The sequence below is a fragment of the Mus pahari genome, chromosome 19 (assembly GCF_900095145.1).
Source record: "Mus pahari chromosome 19, PAHARI_EIJ_v1.1, whole genome shotgun sequence".
Lineage (NCBI taxonomy): Eukaryota > Metazoa > Chordata > Mammalia > Rodentia > Muridae > Mus > Mus pahari.
The window spans coordinates 15,257,031-15,274,574 of NC_034608.1; the positions used below are offsets into that span (position 1 = coordinate 15,257,031).

The 17,544-nt window shown below is 50.8% G+C and overlaps 1 protein-coding gene across 2 annotated transcripts in view; it reads right to left on the minus strand.

Annotated features, from left to right (window-relative positions):
• The window catches only part of Nectin2 (nectin cell adhesion molecule 2), a 33,849-nt gene that overhangs the window by 1,982 nt on the left and 14,323 nt on the right, over nt 1–17,544 (minus strand). Inside the window, exons 3-8 of one of the 2 annotated variants that reach the window (XM_021218870.1) lie at nt 14,905–15,201; nt 12,663–12,780; nt 12,297–12,445; nt 3,694–3,847; nt 699–762; nt 462–548 (exon numbers count right to left, since the gene is read on the minus strand). In XM_021218870.1, the coding sequence (XP_021074529.1) occupies nt 462–548; nt 699–762; nt 3,694–3,847; nt 12,297–12,445; nt 12,663–12,780; nt 14,905–15,201 (869 nt within the window). Of the gene's footprint in view, nt 1–461; nt 549–698; nt 763–3,693; nt 3,848–6,421; nt 7,135–12,296; nt 12,446–12,662; nt 12,781–14,904; nt 15,202–17,544 lie in introns of those variants that run through there. The other variant, XM_021218871.1, reaches the window with a different exon arrangement.

The window sequence follows — 17,544 nt, forward strand, 5'->3', positions numbered from 1 at the left end:
AGTCAACGATCTTGCTGCTTTTCTTGGTTATTTTGAAACAAAATCTCACTCTTGAGCTCATGCTAGCCTTGTAGCTCAGGTTGGTTGAATCTCCTGTGATTCAAATTTATGGTGATTCTCTTCTCTCAAGTGCTGGGATCACAAGGTAGAGCTACGGCGCACAGCTCTGACATCTATATTTATTTTATTTAACGTTGAGTGCCAATCAGGTCTCTCAGGCTGCTTCGGTCTCCTTATCTGATGCTTGACCACCAAGGAGATGGTCTCTGGTGTGTCTCCATCATAGTGGGGCCCTCAGGGGAATAGCTCCATGGTAGTATCTCTGCTGCAGGCACAGCCCTGGGCAACTCATATGCACACTCTCTCTACCCAACTCATATGTCATTCCACTCTACCCAACCTTGACCCTCAACCCTTAAGCCACCCCCTAAGCCCACCCTGGTTTACCCGGAAGCTCCCACCTGATCAGCACAAGAGACACCAGCATCAAAGTATGGCGTCTTCACTGGGCTGTGCTCTGAGGCCCCCAAGGTGAAGAGTTGAGAGGGCTGTGGAAGGATACAATGGCAAACCAGGACCTCATGTCTGCCGCTCCCAGCCAGCCCCGTCCCAGGCCAACAGCCCCTTCCCAGCTTGACCCCAGGGAGGAAGGCAGGGTATGGAGGCAGGGTAGCTTGGGTTCTAGGGGAACAGCTCACCATCTCTGGTTCCTCCAGCTTGGCCTTCGGGGTGGGTGGCTTATAGGAGGGAGGTCCTTCCAGTCTGCAGGAGTCAGATCAATGGGAGGTTAGCCCCCCTTTCCCAGTTTCTCCTCTTACAGGAGGTGCCTCTGGTTCTCCGGAGGAAAAAAGGACTGGTCACACTGGCCCTGGCTGCCAGTCTGGCCACTTGATGGGTAGGTAGGAAATGCTGTTTTTTTTTTTTTTTTTTGGTTTTTCGAGACAGGGTTTCTCTGTGTAGCCCTTGGCTGTCCTGGAACTCACTTTGTAGACCAGGCTGGCCTCGAACTCAGAAATCTGCCTGCCTCTGCCTCCTGAGTGCTGGGATTAAAGGCGTGTGCCACCACCGGAAACGCTGTTTTTTACAGGGATTTTCAGCATCATCCCTGCCCCTACCCCAATGCCATGTGGGAGTCAGACTGAGCAAGTAACAGTCTTAGAACCCTCCAGAAAGAATTCAGAAAATCCTCTCTCAAGCAAGTGAGCCAGGTGTGTGGAGCACACCTGTATTCCTACTGCTAAGGAAGGTTTCTGCGTCCAGTGCCAGCCCCTCTACGTGAGGAGCTCCAGGCCGTCCAGGGCTGCAGAGTGGGATCCTGTTTCAAAAACAAAACAAGGGGGCTGGAGAGATGGCTCAGTGGTTAAGAGCACTGACTGCTCTTCTGAAGGTCCTGAGTTCAAATCCCAGCAACCACGTGGTGGCTCACAACCATCCATAATGAGATCTGACACCTTCTTCTGGTGCATCTGAAGACAGCTACAGTGTACTTAGATATAATAATAAATAAATCTTTTAAAACAAAACAAAAAACCAAATCAAGGGACATGGAGCCTGGGCAGTGTCACCCAAGGCCACCCTCTGCCTTCTCTATGGATGAGCACTTATTATATAACACACACTGGATCAAGCCGTTATTGACACACACAGATAAAAAACAAAGTGGGGCTAGCAAGATGGCTTAATGAGTGAAAGGGCTTGCTACCAAGCCTGACGACCTGAGACCCAAAAGGTGGAAATAAAGAACCTTTGACTTACAACAAGATAGTACTATAGTACACACACACACACACACACACACACACACACACACACACACACACACAATGTAGGAGGATCATGAACTCAAAACTTAAGTTCCGCTTGGGCTAAATGTTTAAAAGGGGGTTAGAGAGATGGCTCAGAGGTTCAGAGCACTAACTGACTTCCGAAGGACCCAGGTTCACATTAGGGGGTTTACAACAGCCTATAACTCAAACTCCTGGATTCAAGATCTTCTGCTCTCAGAGGGCACACATACAGAGAAAGTCATGCACATAGATGTATGTGGGACACCCACACACACACACACACTCACACACAAAGAGAAACAGACACAAATACCAATATATTTTCCTGAGACAGGTCTCTCTGTATAGCCCTGGCTGTTCTGGAACTTCCTCTGTAGCCCAGGCTGGCTTTGAACTTACAGAGATCCACCTGCCTCTGCCTCCTGAGTGCTTAGATTAAAGGTGTGTGCCACCACTGCCAGGAAAGATAAATCTTTAAAAAAGAAAACCAGCAACAAAAACAAACAAACAAACCAACCAACCAGATAAGCAAGTTGGCTCTGCAGATAAAAGCCCTGAAAACTTGGGGATACACTTTATCCCCAGAATACACACACACACACACACACACACACACACACACACACACAAAAAGAGAGAAAGAAAGAAAAAGGAGGTACCCTGTGACTTCACAAGTCCTCTGGCCTCCATATCCATGCCGAGGCCTGTGTGCACATATGCACAAACACATAATAATTCTAATTTTACAAAATGTAAACAACAAGCCAGGTGGGGGGACAGTGCACACCTTTAATCCCAGCACTCGGGAGGCAGAGGCAGGCGGATTTCTGAGTTCAAGGCCAGCCTGGGCGACAGTGGAGCCCTATCAGAAAGATTAATAAAGGGCAGGAGAGATGGCTTTAAGCATACTTGTTGCTCTTTCAAAGCACCCTAGTTCGATTCCTACGATCCACATGGCAACTCATGAGCTCCCTGGGTACCACGCATACATGTGGTATACAGACATACATGCATGTAGTATACAGACATGCATGCAAGCAAACACACTGGAAAATAAAAATGAATTTGTTTATTATTTTCCCGAGACAGGGTTTCTCTTTGTAGCCCTGGTTGTCCTGGAACTCACTGCAGACCATGAACTCACAGACAGGGTTTCTCTGTGCAGCCCTGGCCGTCCTGGCGCTCACTCTGCAGACCATGAACTCACAGACAGGGCTTCTCTGTGCAGCCCTGGCCGTCCTGGAACTGCAGACCATGAACTCACAGAGATGATTTTCCCCAACAAGAACTCTAGGGATGCGGCTCAGGTTCTTACAAACTGACTAATCTCCCTGGCCACTGTACAACTTTTTATTTATTTTTTCATTGCTGTTTTTTTTTCTTTCTTTTTTTTTTTTTTTTGAGCCTCATGTAACAGAGGAAGCATGACCTTGAACTTTTTTTTTTTTTTTTTTTTTTTGGTTTTTCGAGACAGGGTTTCTCTGTATAGCCCTGGCTCTCCTGGAACTCACTCTGTAGACCAGGCTGGCCTCGAACTCAGAAATCCGCCTGCCTCTGCCTCCTGAGTGCTGGGATTAAAGGCGTGTGCCACCACTGCCTGGCTGACCTTGAACTTCTAGTCCTCCTAATTCTACCTCCCACATTTAGCAGTCCTTAAGATCTGAAGCTCTAGGGAACAAGCCCTAGGGAGCAACAAGATGGTGGGAACCTGGGCTCTAATGGCGTCTCAGAGATAGACTCTAACACCCACACTTCGTGAAAAAGAGAAAAATCTTTCCTCAGCACCCCATTTGACATCTCAGTTATTTATGGCTGCATCTTTGTCTTACACTGCCTTTATGATCTCCTTCGATTTCCACTCCGTGCTCCCCAGCTCTGCTGTCCCTCCTCCCAACCCATCACTCACTCTTCTTCCTCGTCCGCAGCTTGAAGCCTCTGCTCCTTCTGCTGTTGTCGGCAGATGAGGATGCCTGTGCCAGCCACTGCGGTGGCGATGATGGCAGCGATGATGCCTCCGATGATGCCACCTGTGGCCCCTGCTCCTGCTGTGCTGGGTGACTCTGTCAGGACAAAGACAGCATATGGTCATTATGAAATACTCACAGCTGCTTCTGCCAGTCCTGTCCTTCAGATACCACATATACCAGACTCTTCAAAATGATTGTTTTATGTATTTGCTGAGACAGGGTCTCACACTGTAGGCCAGGCTGGCTGGGACTCTGTAAACAAGAATAAATCCGTGCCTCTACCTTCTAAGTGTAGGCATTACGGGCACATGCCACCATACCGGCAGTGCTATGTTTCTCCTTTTTGGCTGCAATGGGAACTCAACCCAGGGCCTCAAGCATGCTAGGCAAGAACTCTATGTATGCCTAAGGACATCCTCTGCCTGTCAACCCTGTCACGGCTAGGGGCTTGGCTTTATCCAATCGTCCTGTGCGCCTGATTTCAGGAACATTGATCTGTGTAGAGGTGTACTCAAAGCAGGAAATTTCCACCCACATGGAGCTGAAGTTTCCTGTAGCTCATGCTGGCCTTGGCCAACAGCAAACAAGCAGATTTGATGCTATCTAATGTCAAGATGGAACTGGCCACATGTACAGAGTAGGGAGGAGGACAAGGAAGTCATAAAATGCGGTATCCACTAAGCCAGCCAGCCAGGGCGAATCTGTGAAAGGGCATCTGAGCCCTCTGGGCACTGCAGACAGGGACACAGGGGACTTTTAAGGAAGAAGAGCTAGTTGTGAGTTTAGAGGCACCCACAAATCCAGCACTCAAGAGGCTGATGCAGGAGGATTGCAGGGTATGAAACCAGCCTGGGCTATATAGTGAGTTCCAGGCCAATTACAGCTACATAGCCAAGACTGCTTCAAAGACCAAAACAAACAAAACGACCCCCCCCCCCAGCCAGCCCCCATACTCGGCGGAAGTAGCAGGAAGAGGTTCAAGTTCAACCTCGGATGCAGCATTTGAGCTCTGTTGTAAAAAAAATTAAAAGAACAAAACAGGAACAGCAGTGGGGTTCTGCGTTGGACTGAAGAGGAGAGGGAAGGGGGGGCGAGGGAGGAAGCACCCCTTACGATCAGAATGCGATGTTTTCCGGCTCATCAGGAGACAGGGCAGAGAGCTCCAGGCATCCTAATCCCAACTGTTCTCTGTGCCTCCCCTAATGGCAGAGTTCCCGCAGCAAGTACCTGACTCCTCACCAGACCCACTGCCCTGGGTCAGACACACAGCAGGCATGTAAGTGGGGATCTGTGTGCAGATCAAGCCATGGCTGAGAACATGGCGGGTTCACAAGGAACACTCAGAGGAGACAAGGATTCAAAACCTTACAGGCGTCATCTGTGAAGTTAATGGGCATCCCACACATGGAGCGGAAGCTGCCCAAGGGGGACAGTCAGCATCCGCTCTCCAGCTGGCGGCCCTCCAGCAGGTTCCAGTGTGCGTCTGTTGGCTAACTGGTATGCACTACACGTGGCCATACCAAAAACTCAGCACTTCCTGCCATTGTTGCTGGCTGGCTATGTTCCCACAGGACAAGGCTCTGTGACCCGGGCCACTTTTGTGTCCTCAGCATGTCAGGCATAGGCTTGGTAATCTGAGATCTATGACTACTGGTTGAGGAAGTGCGTGTGACCTGGCCTGGTGGGCTCCACCCACCCAGAAGGCAGCATCGGATCCTAGCTAGTGTCCCAGGAGGCCACAGGTATGTGGGGAAGATAGAGTTCACCTTCTTCTCTCAGGAGCCGATGCTCTGGGGCCCTGAGTCAAAAGATTGCTAGCTTGAGGAGAAACATGTATGTGCATGTTGTACCTGTGGTGTATATGCATGTTGCGTGTGAGTGTATGTGTGTCAGTGTGTACATGTGAGAGATGTGTGTGTGGTATATGCCTGTGTAAGTATATGATGTGTCTGTGTGCATGTTGTATATGTGGTGTTGTCTGTGTGTTGTGAGTATATATATGTGTCTACATCTGTGTGGTGTGTCTGCCTATGTTGTACATGTGGTGTATCTGTTTATGTACATTGTGTTTGAGTACATATGTGCTTGTGTGTTGTGTATGTATACGTGTGTGTGTGTGTGTGTGTGTGTGTGTGTGTGGTGGCGCAGAGACACATCAGAATTGCTAATAGTTTCCACAGAACCAAGCCCTGCTGGGAGGGTGGAAGACAGGTTGCTTTGAGATCAAGGTGGGGCCACCTAGGTACTGCCACACCTGACGCCTGCCTCTATAGCCTTGTGGTTCTCAAATGGAGAAAGAAGCCACCCTCCATTCTTAGGACCCTCTACACCATTGAAAGGAGTGTGTGCCCCGCTGTGACACCCCTCCCCCCAATTAGGACCCAGGACCTAAGGAAGCTCAGCTCTGAGGCCAGTCTGGTCACCCACCCGGCCTCTTATCTAAGAGTTCAAGGCCCTCTCCTCACACTCATGTCTCAGAGCCTCTAGGACAGAGACCCCATTCTGAGTCCCTGAAGCTTCAGGAAGGGGTGAGTACAAGTGGTCTAAGATCTCCCAATCTGGGCCCCAGCTGGGTTTTTTCCCTTCATACTGAGTGGTCCCTGTCCTACCCAGTCGTTCCCCAGGATACAAAGAGAGGGGTCTGATGGATTACAAAACACCCCCGAGTTTTTCCGACAAGGCATTTATTAGCTCCTGAGTGTTTCGGGGCCAGGGCTAGGCTGGGGCCGAAAGCAAGCTCTGAGGAGTCCTGAGTGTGCACCATGGCGCTCCTGGGGTCCCCTACTCCATGAGGCCCTAAAGATAGGAGTCTGGTGTGTGGTTCCACTTGTCCTCTATCCTGAAAGCAGGGGCGGTGTCCTTCCAACTCCAGTGTGCCTCAGAAGAACCAGTCCAACCGGTCCCTAGCCATCGTTGCTGGCTGGCATTGGTGTGGTTGGCAGTGGGGGTAGGACTTGGTGTTTCCATGTGTCCAGTGTCTATATCATAGGGTCACACGTAAACTGCCCGCCGAGAGATGAGGGAGCCATCCAGATGGGACTCCATGTCGTCCTTAGGTGACTCGTGTGGAGGTAGCATGAGGCCTTCTTCTGCCTTCATTTCTTCCTCCTCCTCCTCTTCTTCCTCCCTGCCATCTGGCCTCATGGGCTCAGGGGACGCTGACCTCCAGAAGACAGGACCCCCGTTCCCAAACACCTGAGTCTTTGGATCGTAGGATCCTCTGTCGCCATCATTTCCTCCTCCTCCAGGGCTCTTCCGCCTCCTCCTCCCCCTCAGCAGGATCAAGGCCAGGAACCCCCCAGCCAGGAGTAGCACCAGCAATGTTCCCCCCACGGCCCCCCACACCAGCGGACCCACATCTCGGGAGGCCTGGGGGGTGTCTGAGGAGAAAGGAAGGAGAGAGAAAAAGAGGAGAAGGAGTCAAGAGGACACATCGGGCATGAGGGCATAGGGGAGACCCAGGACACGGGTTAGTGGCCAGACCAGAACTTAGGAGGTGACTAGCTGGGAGAAGGGAGGAGGAAGGCAAGGAGGAAGAGGAAGGGGGTATCTGTGACCCTTCAGGATGAGCACTGTACAAGGAGAGGCTGCCAGGTGATGCTGCCCAGACAGCTATCTATACACATAATGTACCCCCAAAATGAAGATTGTAGCAAGGTGTGGTGGCACGAGACTGCCAGGCTAGCACTGGGAGAATGAGGAAAAGGGACCATGCTATCAAGATTAGCCTGGGCCATGTAGTGAGACTCCACTCAAAAACTCTACAAAGGGGAAAGGGTGTCAGGTGGGAGTAGAGTTCCTGAATTGAATCCCCCAGTGAGGGGCTGGGGGTGTGGCTCAGGGACAGAGCCCCTGCCTAGAATCCTCCAGTGAGGGGCTGGGGATGTGGCTCAGGGACAGAGCTCCTGCCTAGAATCCCCCAGTGAGGGGCTGGGGGTGTGGCGCTCAGTGGTAGAGCATTTGCTTGCTTAGAGGCCCTGTATTCCATCTCCAGCATTAACAAACACTAAGAATTAAAACCATTTTTGTGACCTGTCACACCTATTGAGGAAGTTAAGATAAGAAAGATTCCATGTCTGAGGAGGCCAGGTTGTCTCCATCTCTCCCTCAACACAACAAAAGACAATAGAGCCAGTTATGGATGCTGTCTGGTGGTGGGGTGCTGGCCCCTTGTGTGCACAGAAGTGCAGGATGGGAGGCCACTGTAAGTCGAGCCTCTCTGTTCTCTCCCACTAGGATCCAGAATGTGGATATGGGAGGAGGTAGTGGGCGGCACTAGTGCTATCAGGGTATCTCCTTGGTTTGGGAGGCCTCGAATCATCCCCCACCTCACGCTGCTGTTCCTACTGTTCCCTGCTTCCTGCCAGCCTCATGCTCACCTCTCCCACCTGCTCCATCCCGGCAAGGGACTATAAAGGAAATCAACAGTACAGGGATTGAAGCCTTGCCCATCACGGTGCCTTTTTTGCAACAATGGCCCTCATGATGGTCCTCAGCCCATAAGGGGAACAGGAATAGACGCCTGAATGGTCCTGACCAGTGAGCCTATTGGTGGCCAGGAGTACAAGTTGTTCAGCCCCATTCAACCTACTTCTCATGTGCTGAAATTGCAGACTGGGCTGCCACACCCAGGTTCTGGGGAGTGTTTTCAAGTAGAGTACTGTGCTGGGCCCAGATACTGCTCAGTTTTAATCCCAACGTAGAAGGAGGCGAAGGCAGGCAGACCTCTGACTTCAAGGCCAGCCTCGTCTACAGTGTGAGTTCCCCACCAACTGGAGATACACAGTGAGACCCTACCTCAAAACAACACATAAAAACCAAAATCCAAAGGACAAAATAATAAAAACATACAAATAAAGTCATAGTCTGGGCGGTTGTGTGCAAGTTCTTTGCAAACAGCACATTCTATATATGGCCCTGCAGCTAGTGTGTGGGGTAGGCCCCGAAAGGACACTGTGCACAGGGGGAGGAATGAGGTCAGTGAGTCCCTGCCGGCTGCTTCATTGGAAATGTGGGTGCACCCATGAAGCGAGGGAGGGGCTCGGGATCTTGGGTCGGTGAGTTGAGTCAAGGATTGTGAGTTGGCTGCAGAGAGGCCTGCCATGTGTCACAGCTTGTCCACTCATGTTTTTCATTGTTGAAAATGTAAAGCCATGCTCATGCAAGATGGTGAATGCGTGAGAACTAAGGCTGGTGTCTGAGTGGGCATTGTGTCAGTACCCTGGAGAGCGGCAGCACCCACGTTTCCCTGTGACTAGGCCACTCCAACTTCTGCCAATTGGCTTTATATCCTCTCTCTCTCTCTCTCTCTCTCTCTCTCTCTCTCTCTCTCTCTCTCTCTCTCTCTNTCTCTCTCTCTCTCTCTCTCTCTCTCTCTCTCTCTCTCTCTTTCTCTCTCTCTCTCCTCTCTCTCTCATTTCTCTCTCTTCTCTTTCTCTCTCTTCTCTCTCTCTCCTCCTCTCCCTCTCCCACACCTTTAATCCCACTTGTGGGGTAGAGGCAGGCGGACTTCTGAGTTCGAGGCCAGCCTGGTCTACAGAGTGAGTTCCAGGACAGCCAGGGCTACACAGGGAAATCCTGTCTCGAAAAAAACAAAACAAAACACAAGCTGGTCTGGAACCTGCTATATAGACAAGATTGCCCTCCAACTCAAAGAAAACCCCCTGCCCCCGTCTCGCAGGTGCTAGGATTACAGGGTGTTTGGTTTTCTGAGACAGGTCCTCAGGCTGCACAGACTAGCTCCAGACTCACTAAGTAGCCAGTGCTGGCCTCCTGCCCCTGCCTGCCTTCCTGAATGCTGGTCTTGGGTGTGTGCTGCAGGCCTGGCCCAGCCACTGGCTTCTGGGGTGCTCAGCGTGCCCTTTTCTGCTGGTATGAAACGATGGGCTTGTCTTTGCAATGATGTCCTCAAGGACGCTGGTGTTAGGTGGCACTAATTTCCCCTGAAATTAAAACCTCTGTCTTGGTCTTGGAGGAAACCTTAAGGGAAAGGATGCTGAAAGGGAGACAAAACATTCCATCCCCAGGGAATCACCTTAAGCTTAGAAAAGAAAGGGCTTAAAAGGTTACAGATGCTCCAGATGTGAGGCCACTCCGCTCCCTCTCTAAGCATATATGAGAGGTAATGAAAGCCGAGCCTCCCAGATGAGACAGAGAAACCGAGCTGCTTGCAGAGTGCAGTCTACTCTGGGAGCTGCCGCAGGCTGTGCAGGATGCTCCCGGCTCCCGCTTTGTGAGACGTCACCCATGCTGGGGCAGGCGTTGGTGATGCAGCTGTCCCTGTGTCATTTCTGCTTCTGTGAGGAGCCTCAGCACGACTCACGGGTGCTATCTACACATTGCTCTGTCCTTGATTCCCTGTTTGGGACAAGTAACCGTTTGTTCTAGTCTCCCCAGGGATAGTGTCCCACGACAGGTGGTCTGTGGCTGCCTTTCCGGGAGTCCAGCATCTGTCCCCCACCCCCCACCCCGTGTGTGTGCCTGTAGATGAAGTGCTTCTGTAGTTGGAGTTAACAGGCAGTTGTTAACATGGGTGCTGTGAACTAAACAGGGGTAGGAGTAATCTCACACACTTAACCGCTGGGCCATCTCTCCAGCCCACCAGGGTTTCTCTCTGCATGACACATGAGCATCCGACCAAGAAAGCGGGGTACAGCAGTACATACGGGGTCACCTCAGCCCTTGGAGGTAGAGGCTGAGCCAGAGATAGCCTGGGTTACATACCCAAACACCCGTCTGAGAAGATGAGAGGGACCCATGTATACACTTGTTCCCTGTCTCCGCCTTCTATGCCCTGAGCTGTCTCTGGATGCACCAGCGAGGAGGCTGTGACGAGGGGAGGCCCATAAGTGAGGCCTGCGCCCGCCAGGTCCCTGAGCTGAGAGTGACCTCTCTTTATAGAGGAAACCTCAATACATATCGCTTAGCAGCCGACCTAGTGACCCAAGAATCTCTCTAATGAAGTTTCTGGATGCAGAGGTATCTTCTGGAATGCTCTCCAGATGTGTGAGGAGGCACGTTTCTGTATTGAACTATGGCTCCGTTTGACATTGCTTTGCTATGAGTCCATGTCCCAAGGGTTCAGAGCTGACCAGCAACGTGAGTTTGTGTTCCTACAGGCATGTCAGCTTGCCTTTGGGTGTCTGAACAAGTTGTTGTATCTCAGCAAGGGTGTGTTTGCAAGAAAGGCCATGTCCAGCACATCACAGGGCCAAGCACTACCATACACTTTCCTTCTAAGTCATTTGTTGTGTTTCTGAGGGGCTCAGGTCCTGCCTGGTAGGGCCACTACTTCAGATTCATGTATCTGCAGAGGCAAACTGTGTGGTACCTACACCAGAGCTGCTACATCTTCTTTTTTGTATAGGAACTGAGGGTTGAACTTAAGGTTTCCAACATGCTAGGCAGGACTCTACCACTGAGCCACGCCCCCCAGTCCCTCACTGGGGGATTCTAGGCAGGACTCTACCACTGCCATTTCTCTAGGCTTCTTCTTATATTTTATTTTGTGAGATTATAGTTTTGTTCAGTAGCCCAGTCTAGATCAGAACGAATTCTGTACACGTTGTACACTCTGAACTTGTTATTCTTCTGCCATACCTTCTACTTAAGTCTGGCTAAGGGTAATTCTAAGAATCATTCTTAACTGGTTCCTATGGCATGTCATAGGCCCTGGTCAGGGTCACTCTTTCTTTTCTTTTCTTTTCTTTTCTTTTCTTTTCTTTTTTGGCTTTTCGAGACAGGGTTTCCCTGTGTAGCCCTGGCTGTCCTAGGACTCACTCTGTAGACCAGGTTGGCCTCGAACTCAGAAATCTGCCTGCCTCTGCCTCCCAAGTGCTGGGATTAAAGGCGTGCGCCACCACGCCTGGCTGGGTCACTCTTTCCTAGGGTGTGTCTCAGCAACAATTGTTCCAACTATATAGGGTTACATCTGGGTGACTTGATACTCTGGGTCTCCAGCTGAGGATCTTGGCTATAGCTCTCATGGCTGAGCAAGCCCGCTCCTCGCTTTGTGTGGGTCTGTTCATCAGTAGTTATAAGATTCAAGAACATTAGGAGAGTCCCGTCTCCTCCAGGGACAAAGCTCCACAGCTGCCATTAGTCCTTGCCACCACCATAGACCCAAGCCAACTTCTTGATTTTCTTCTCAATGAACTTGGGGCATTTTTTAAAAATCAGGAGTCTCGCTATGTAGCACAGGCTAGCCTCACATTAATCTGCCTGCCTCAGATTCTTGAACAAGTACTGGGTCTGTAGACCTGCATCACACGCAGATTAAGCCCTGACTTAAGTATATGCTCCCAGCTTGAAAGTCCCCCACCAACACTCCTCTCTGGTCACTCCCAGTTACAGCCTATGGTCACAGACGACACCTGCAAGCCAAAACGGACAAGCTGAACTATATGCTCATCTGTGCAGACAGAGGTATGTCAGACGCTTTCTCTCTTATCCTGGGCAGCATCAGTGACACCCCAAAGTGGACCCAAGCCCCAAAGGGAGAAACCACTGGGCTTTAAAGTCAACCACCACAAGGCTTCCTTACCTCGCACCAGGATGACCTGCTCAGCACGGCCTGTCCCCACAGCATTGGTGGCTGTACAGATGAAGGTAGTGTTGACCAGTCGATCCACAGAGTGGACAAGCAGCTGAGAGCCCTGGACCACTGCGGAAGCTGGGAAGACGCCCGAGGTCCTAAGGGTATGGGGTGAGGTGAGCAACAGAGCAGACATCTGGGAGAGCAGGCTGCCCCGAAGACTCCAACCGTTAGCCCTCCTTCTGCAGACCTGGGAGGCCAGGCGCTCTCCTCCCTCAGACCCAGGGGTGCACACCCCAGCCCCCCTCCCTCAGAGCTAAGTGTCCAGGCCCCAGTCTCCTTCCTCAGACCCAATTCTAGGTTCACGTCACTCACGTGCTCCAGTCATAGCCTGTGGGCTCTGGGTTGCTTCTTACATCACAGGTCAATATGGCCTCACTGCGGCCAAGGTACCAGTTGTCATCATAGCCGGAGATGGATACTTCTGGAGGGTCTGGGAGAAAAAGATGACTGACTCAGAGACAGGTGGAATCCAGAACTGGGAACAAGTCAGCAGCATTGGTGGCGAGAGAGCCATCAGTCATTACTTGGGTTAGCAGGCCACACTGTGTACGCTCTAACCAGTGTAGACCCAACCAGGGAAGTCACTTGGATATTAGCTCAGGCAACGCCAAGAAACCAACTACCCTGTGTATGGTGTGTGTGTGCGTGTGTGTGGTGTGGCCAGTGTAGACAGACAGGGTAGCCAGGCTCACATTGATGGTCTTAGGATGAACATGGCTGGAAAGAGCCACTGCAGATGAGGTGGGGGGACTCTATCACACAGCTGAGGGCATAACCATCCCACTGGGACCCTGAGGTGGCTGCCACAGTGAGTTAACAGGACGGTACTGAAAATACCAGGTCTGAGTGGCATGGTTCATGCTTGTAACCCTAGCACTGAGGACACAGAAGCAGGAAGATGAGTTCTGGTCATCTTTAGCTCAAGGATAGCTCAGGTACAACAGAGACCCTTTCTCAAAAAACTAAGGCTGGGCCGGGCAGTGGTGGCGCATGCCTTTAATCCCAGCACTTGGGAGGCAGAGGCAGGTGGATTTCTGAGTTTGAGGGCAGCCTGGTCTACAGAGTGAGTTCCAGGACAGTCAGGGCTATACAGAGAAACCCTGTTACGAAAAACCAAAAAAACCAAAACCAAAACCAAAAACCAACCAACCAACCAAACAAACAAACCAAACCAAGGCTGGAGAGATGGCTCACTGCTTAAGAGCATGTAGTATTCGCACTGAGAATTCGGCTTTCAGCACCGCATCAGGAGACTCACATCTGCCTGTGTCTCCAGTTCTAGATGCACCCAATGCCTCTGCCCTACACTCTTGTGCATAGAAAGTTCAAGGCCAGCTGGCGCTACATAGTAAGACCCTGACTCAAAACAAAACAACACAAAATTGAAGCTGGGAGTGTGTGTGTGCACTTTGGGAAGTCCTGGGGAACCCCAAGACCTCTAAGGGCCAAAGTCAACAACACAGGAGAGCAGGGCTCAGAAGAAGGCAGTTTAAACAGCATCAGGAGGGGCAGCTGGGCTAGAGCGCTTGCTTAGCATACACCAGGTCTCAGGTCCACTGTCAGCTCCTCATAAAACCTGGGGTAGTGGTCCATGCCTGTATTTATTTATTATTAATTATATGAATACACTGGAGACACACCAGAAGGAGGCATTGGATCCCAGATGGTTGTGAGCCACCATGTGGTTGCTGGGATTTGAACTCAGGACCTTCTGAAGAGCAGTCAGTGCTCTTAACCTCTGAACCATCTTTCCAGCTGTACTCGTGCATTGTTAAAGTGGCATCTGGTGGATCAGCAGCTTCAGAGCAGTGGTTATTCTTAGCTATGCAAAGGCAACTTGGACTACCTTGTTTGGAAACTAAGAATTGGAAGCCCTTGGAAGGCTGCTCAGGGGTGAAATCCAGGGGATTCAGGCAGCAGAGAGCCCTGTGCAGAGCGTATGGGTTACAGGACAGGTTACAGGTCTGTGTATGAACGGATCTTCCTCAGCTATGCGGGCTTGACCAGGCTACATGAAACTCTGCCTCCAAAAGCGAATCACTGACTAAATAGTGTGACAACAGAACTCGCGAGCAGCGTGGACCGTGGCCTAGGATAGTTGAGGATTTTCAGGAAACCTAGTGTCCCTGGAAGCCAGAGAAGGCGATGCAGGGGACAGTTGTTTGCACGTAAACGCACAGTTTTCTCTTTTTTTCAAGACAGGATTTCTGTGTATCAACCTTGGCTGTCCTGGACTTGCTTTGTTGAGCACGCTGGCCTCGAACTAAAGGCTTGAGCCGCCACCACTGCCCGGCATATTTTTCTATTTTCTAGAAACCGGGAAGTAGGTGAATCTTTGGGCTCTCACCCCGTCTCAGCTTCTCTCCGATTCCGGAAGGCGGGAACCCACAGAAGCGAGCAAGCGTACCTCTCAGTACCCAGGAGGCTCAGACTACGGTGGATCCCTAGTACAGACCATTGGCAAGGCTTGGCTGGTGGAGACCGAGGCAGACAGAACTCGGAGCCAGCATGGCCAGACAGCATGTGAGGGAAAGCCACCTCGCGGCACACTCACAGCGCACGGAGAGGGTCACCGGCAGCAGGATCGGCTCTTCGAAGCTCTCATGTTCCACTCTGCACGTGACCTTGACGCCATCCGCTCGGCCCACGGGCACCAAGGAGTATCGGCTGATGACAGTGACCGTGCCAGCCTGTATCCCTGGCTCCTGAATATCTTTGGCCTCTCCGCCAAGGGATGAGATCCAGGTGATTCGGGCAGGGGGGCGGCCCCCAGTGGAGACACAGCGGGCAACAGCCACCGACTGGGGGCCAATTGTGACCTCCTGGGCTTCAGCGTGGTTCTCAGGCTGGGCTAGGGAGATGACCAAAGAAGGCTTGTGACTCACAAACGTCTCACAACAGGGGCAGGGTCGGGGTCGGGGTCGGGGGTGGGGGTGGGGGGGAGACACGGACACGGGACCAGTTGGAACCATACAGGACGGACCACAGACAGACAACATGGAACCACATAATCACGGCTCTGTTTTCTGGGTTCAGAGCCCAGCTCACTAGTCTAGCATATGCATGGCTCTGGGCAGCCAGTTAAACCATTTTCTCTGATGTCACATGGATCAAAGAAATTGACATACTCAGTGCTTAGAATTTGTATGGCATACATTATCCTAGTCTGAGTAATTACTATATACATATATATGTATATTATATAATAAATTTATGTATTATATACTTTGCATTTATATTGTATTACATATCAATACATTATATTGTTATTTATATGTAATTTAAAATATATAATATAAATTATATAACTATGTATATATAACTTTTTTGAGACTAGGTCTCACAATGTGGTTTTGGCTGACCTTGAACTCACAGAGATCCAACTGCCTTTGCCTGAGTGCTGAGATTAAAGGTGTGCAACACCAAGCCAGGCCTGTGTAGGACATTTTACAATATCCACTGTGCCCTGTCAGAAAGACGTACAGGCCAAGGCTGGTAGCACAAACCTGTGATCTGACCACTGGGAGAGGCTGAGGCAGGAGGATGATGAGTTTGAGGTTGGCTTGCTCTATATATTCAGACTTTGTCTCCATAATCAAAAGAATAAATGGGGATGGCGGGTGGCGCATGCCAGCACTGGGGAGGTGGAGGGAGGAGGATCAGAAGTTCAAGGTCAGCCTCAGCCACACAAATTCCAGGCGAGCCTGAGACACTTGAGATTTTTGTCAAAAACAAAAAACAAAAAACCCACCCCAAACCAAAAAGCAAAAAACAAAAACCCAAAACAGAACAACAAGGAAGTTACTAAAATGAATACATAAAATCACAACTGAGACAGAGTGTCACAGACTGGAAGAAAATGAAAGTTCTATAGCTGAGTTTATGGTTTGAAAGTCGAGCCTGAGCTGGGCGATGGTGGCACACACCTTTATTTAATCCCAGCACTCCAGAGGCAGTGACAGGCAAATCTCTGAGCTTAAGGCTAGTCTGGTCTACACAGACTCTATCTCAAAAACAAAACAGAAAAACCTCTGAAACCTTTTTTTGAAAAAAACAAAAACCAAAAACCCAACCAAACAATAGCAACAAACCCTAAGGGCCCGTGCGTGGGTCCGTGCGTGGGTTCGTGCGTGGGCTCAGTGGAAGAGCTCCTGACTGTGAGGCTGAGACTCCAGTCTCATCCCTTAGCAGGAGAAGGGGAAAAAAAGTGTCCTGTTTGCTTTCCTGTGATAGCATTGTACTGTGCTTCCAGAGGGAATAAAAACAGCAGGGATTCCCCAGCTGGTCACTTTTACCCTTTCACCCCATCCTTCCAGAAAACTTGGAAAAACCTCCAATGGAGATAGCAAGGCCCACTCCCTTGTGTCTCTTATCCAGTATTATCTCAGGAGCCAGGATTCATGGGTATCCAGTGTCCTGCTGGGCCCGCCCACCGGGGCAGGTATCCCCTGGGCTGTCAGTCTGCTGTCTCCTGCTATCCGCACTGGTTCCTCCTGACTTCCATCCATCAGGTGGTCCTGCCCATCAGTGCCCCTGGATGTTCCAGATCCTTCCCGTGGACAGGATCCTTCCTCTCGCCTGTGGAGCCTGGCTAGGGTGCACAGTCCTAAGTTGGGGGTTCTCTACTTTTCAGGTCCCATCCCCAGCTCAAGGTTGGATTCCCTAAGGGGACTTTTCTGGCTGGCCTCTTGTTGCTCTGACATCATCAGGCTCTCTGGAAGCAGATGATGCTGTATCCACCTTACTGGTGGCCTAATCAATGTTCTAAAAGTAGGGCTGCCCCTCTTCCATACTTTTCTATTTCAATACTACTGATGCAACTTCGTAAGTGATAGGCGAGGCTCTGCCACTAAGCCACCCCCAAGGCTTCCTTCCCATTGCTCTCCTGTCTCCCTCCCTTTCACAGCACAGCTTAGGTGTGCACACTGAGGACAGTGTGCTCGCTGGCCGGGGAAGCACTCGCCACTGAGCAGCAACCCCAGCTCTCCTTTGATCTATTTATTTTTCTCCATCAAAGTAGGATCTGGCTACGTAGCCCAGGCTGGCCTCAAACTAGTGATCCTGCTTCACCCCTCATGCTTGAAAAAGGAGCAACATGCTTAAATGCCTGGCTTGACTTCCTCCCTTCCTCCCTTCCTCCCTTCCTCCCTTCCTTCCTTCCTTCCTTCCTTCCTTCCTTCCTTCCTTCCTTCCT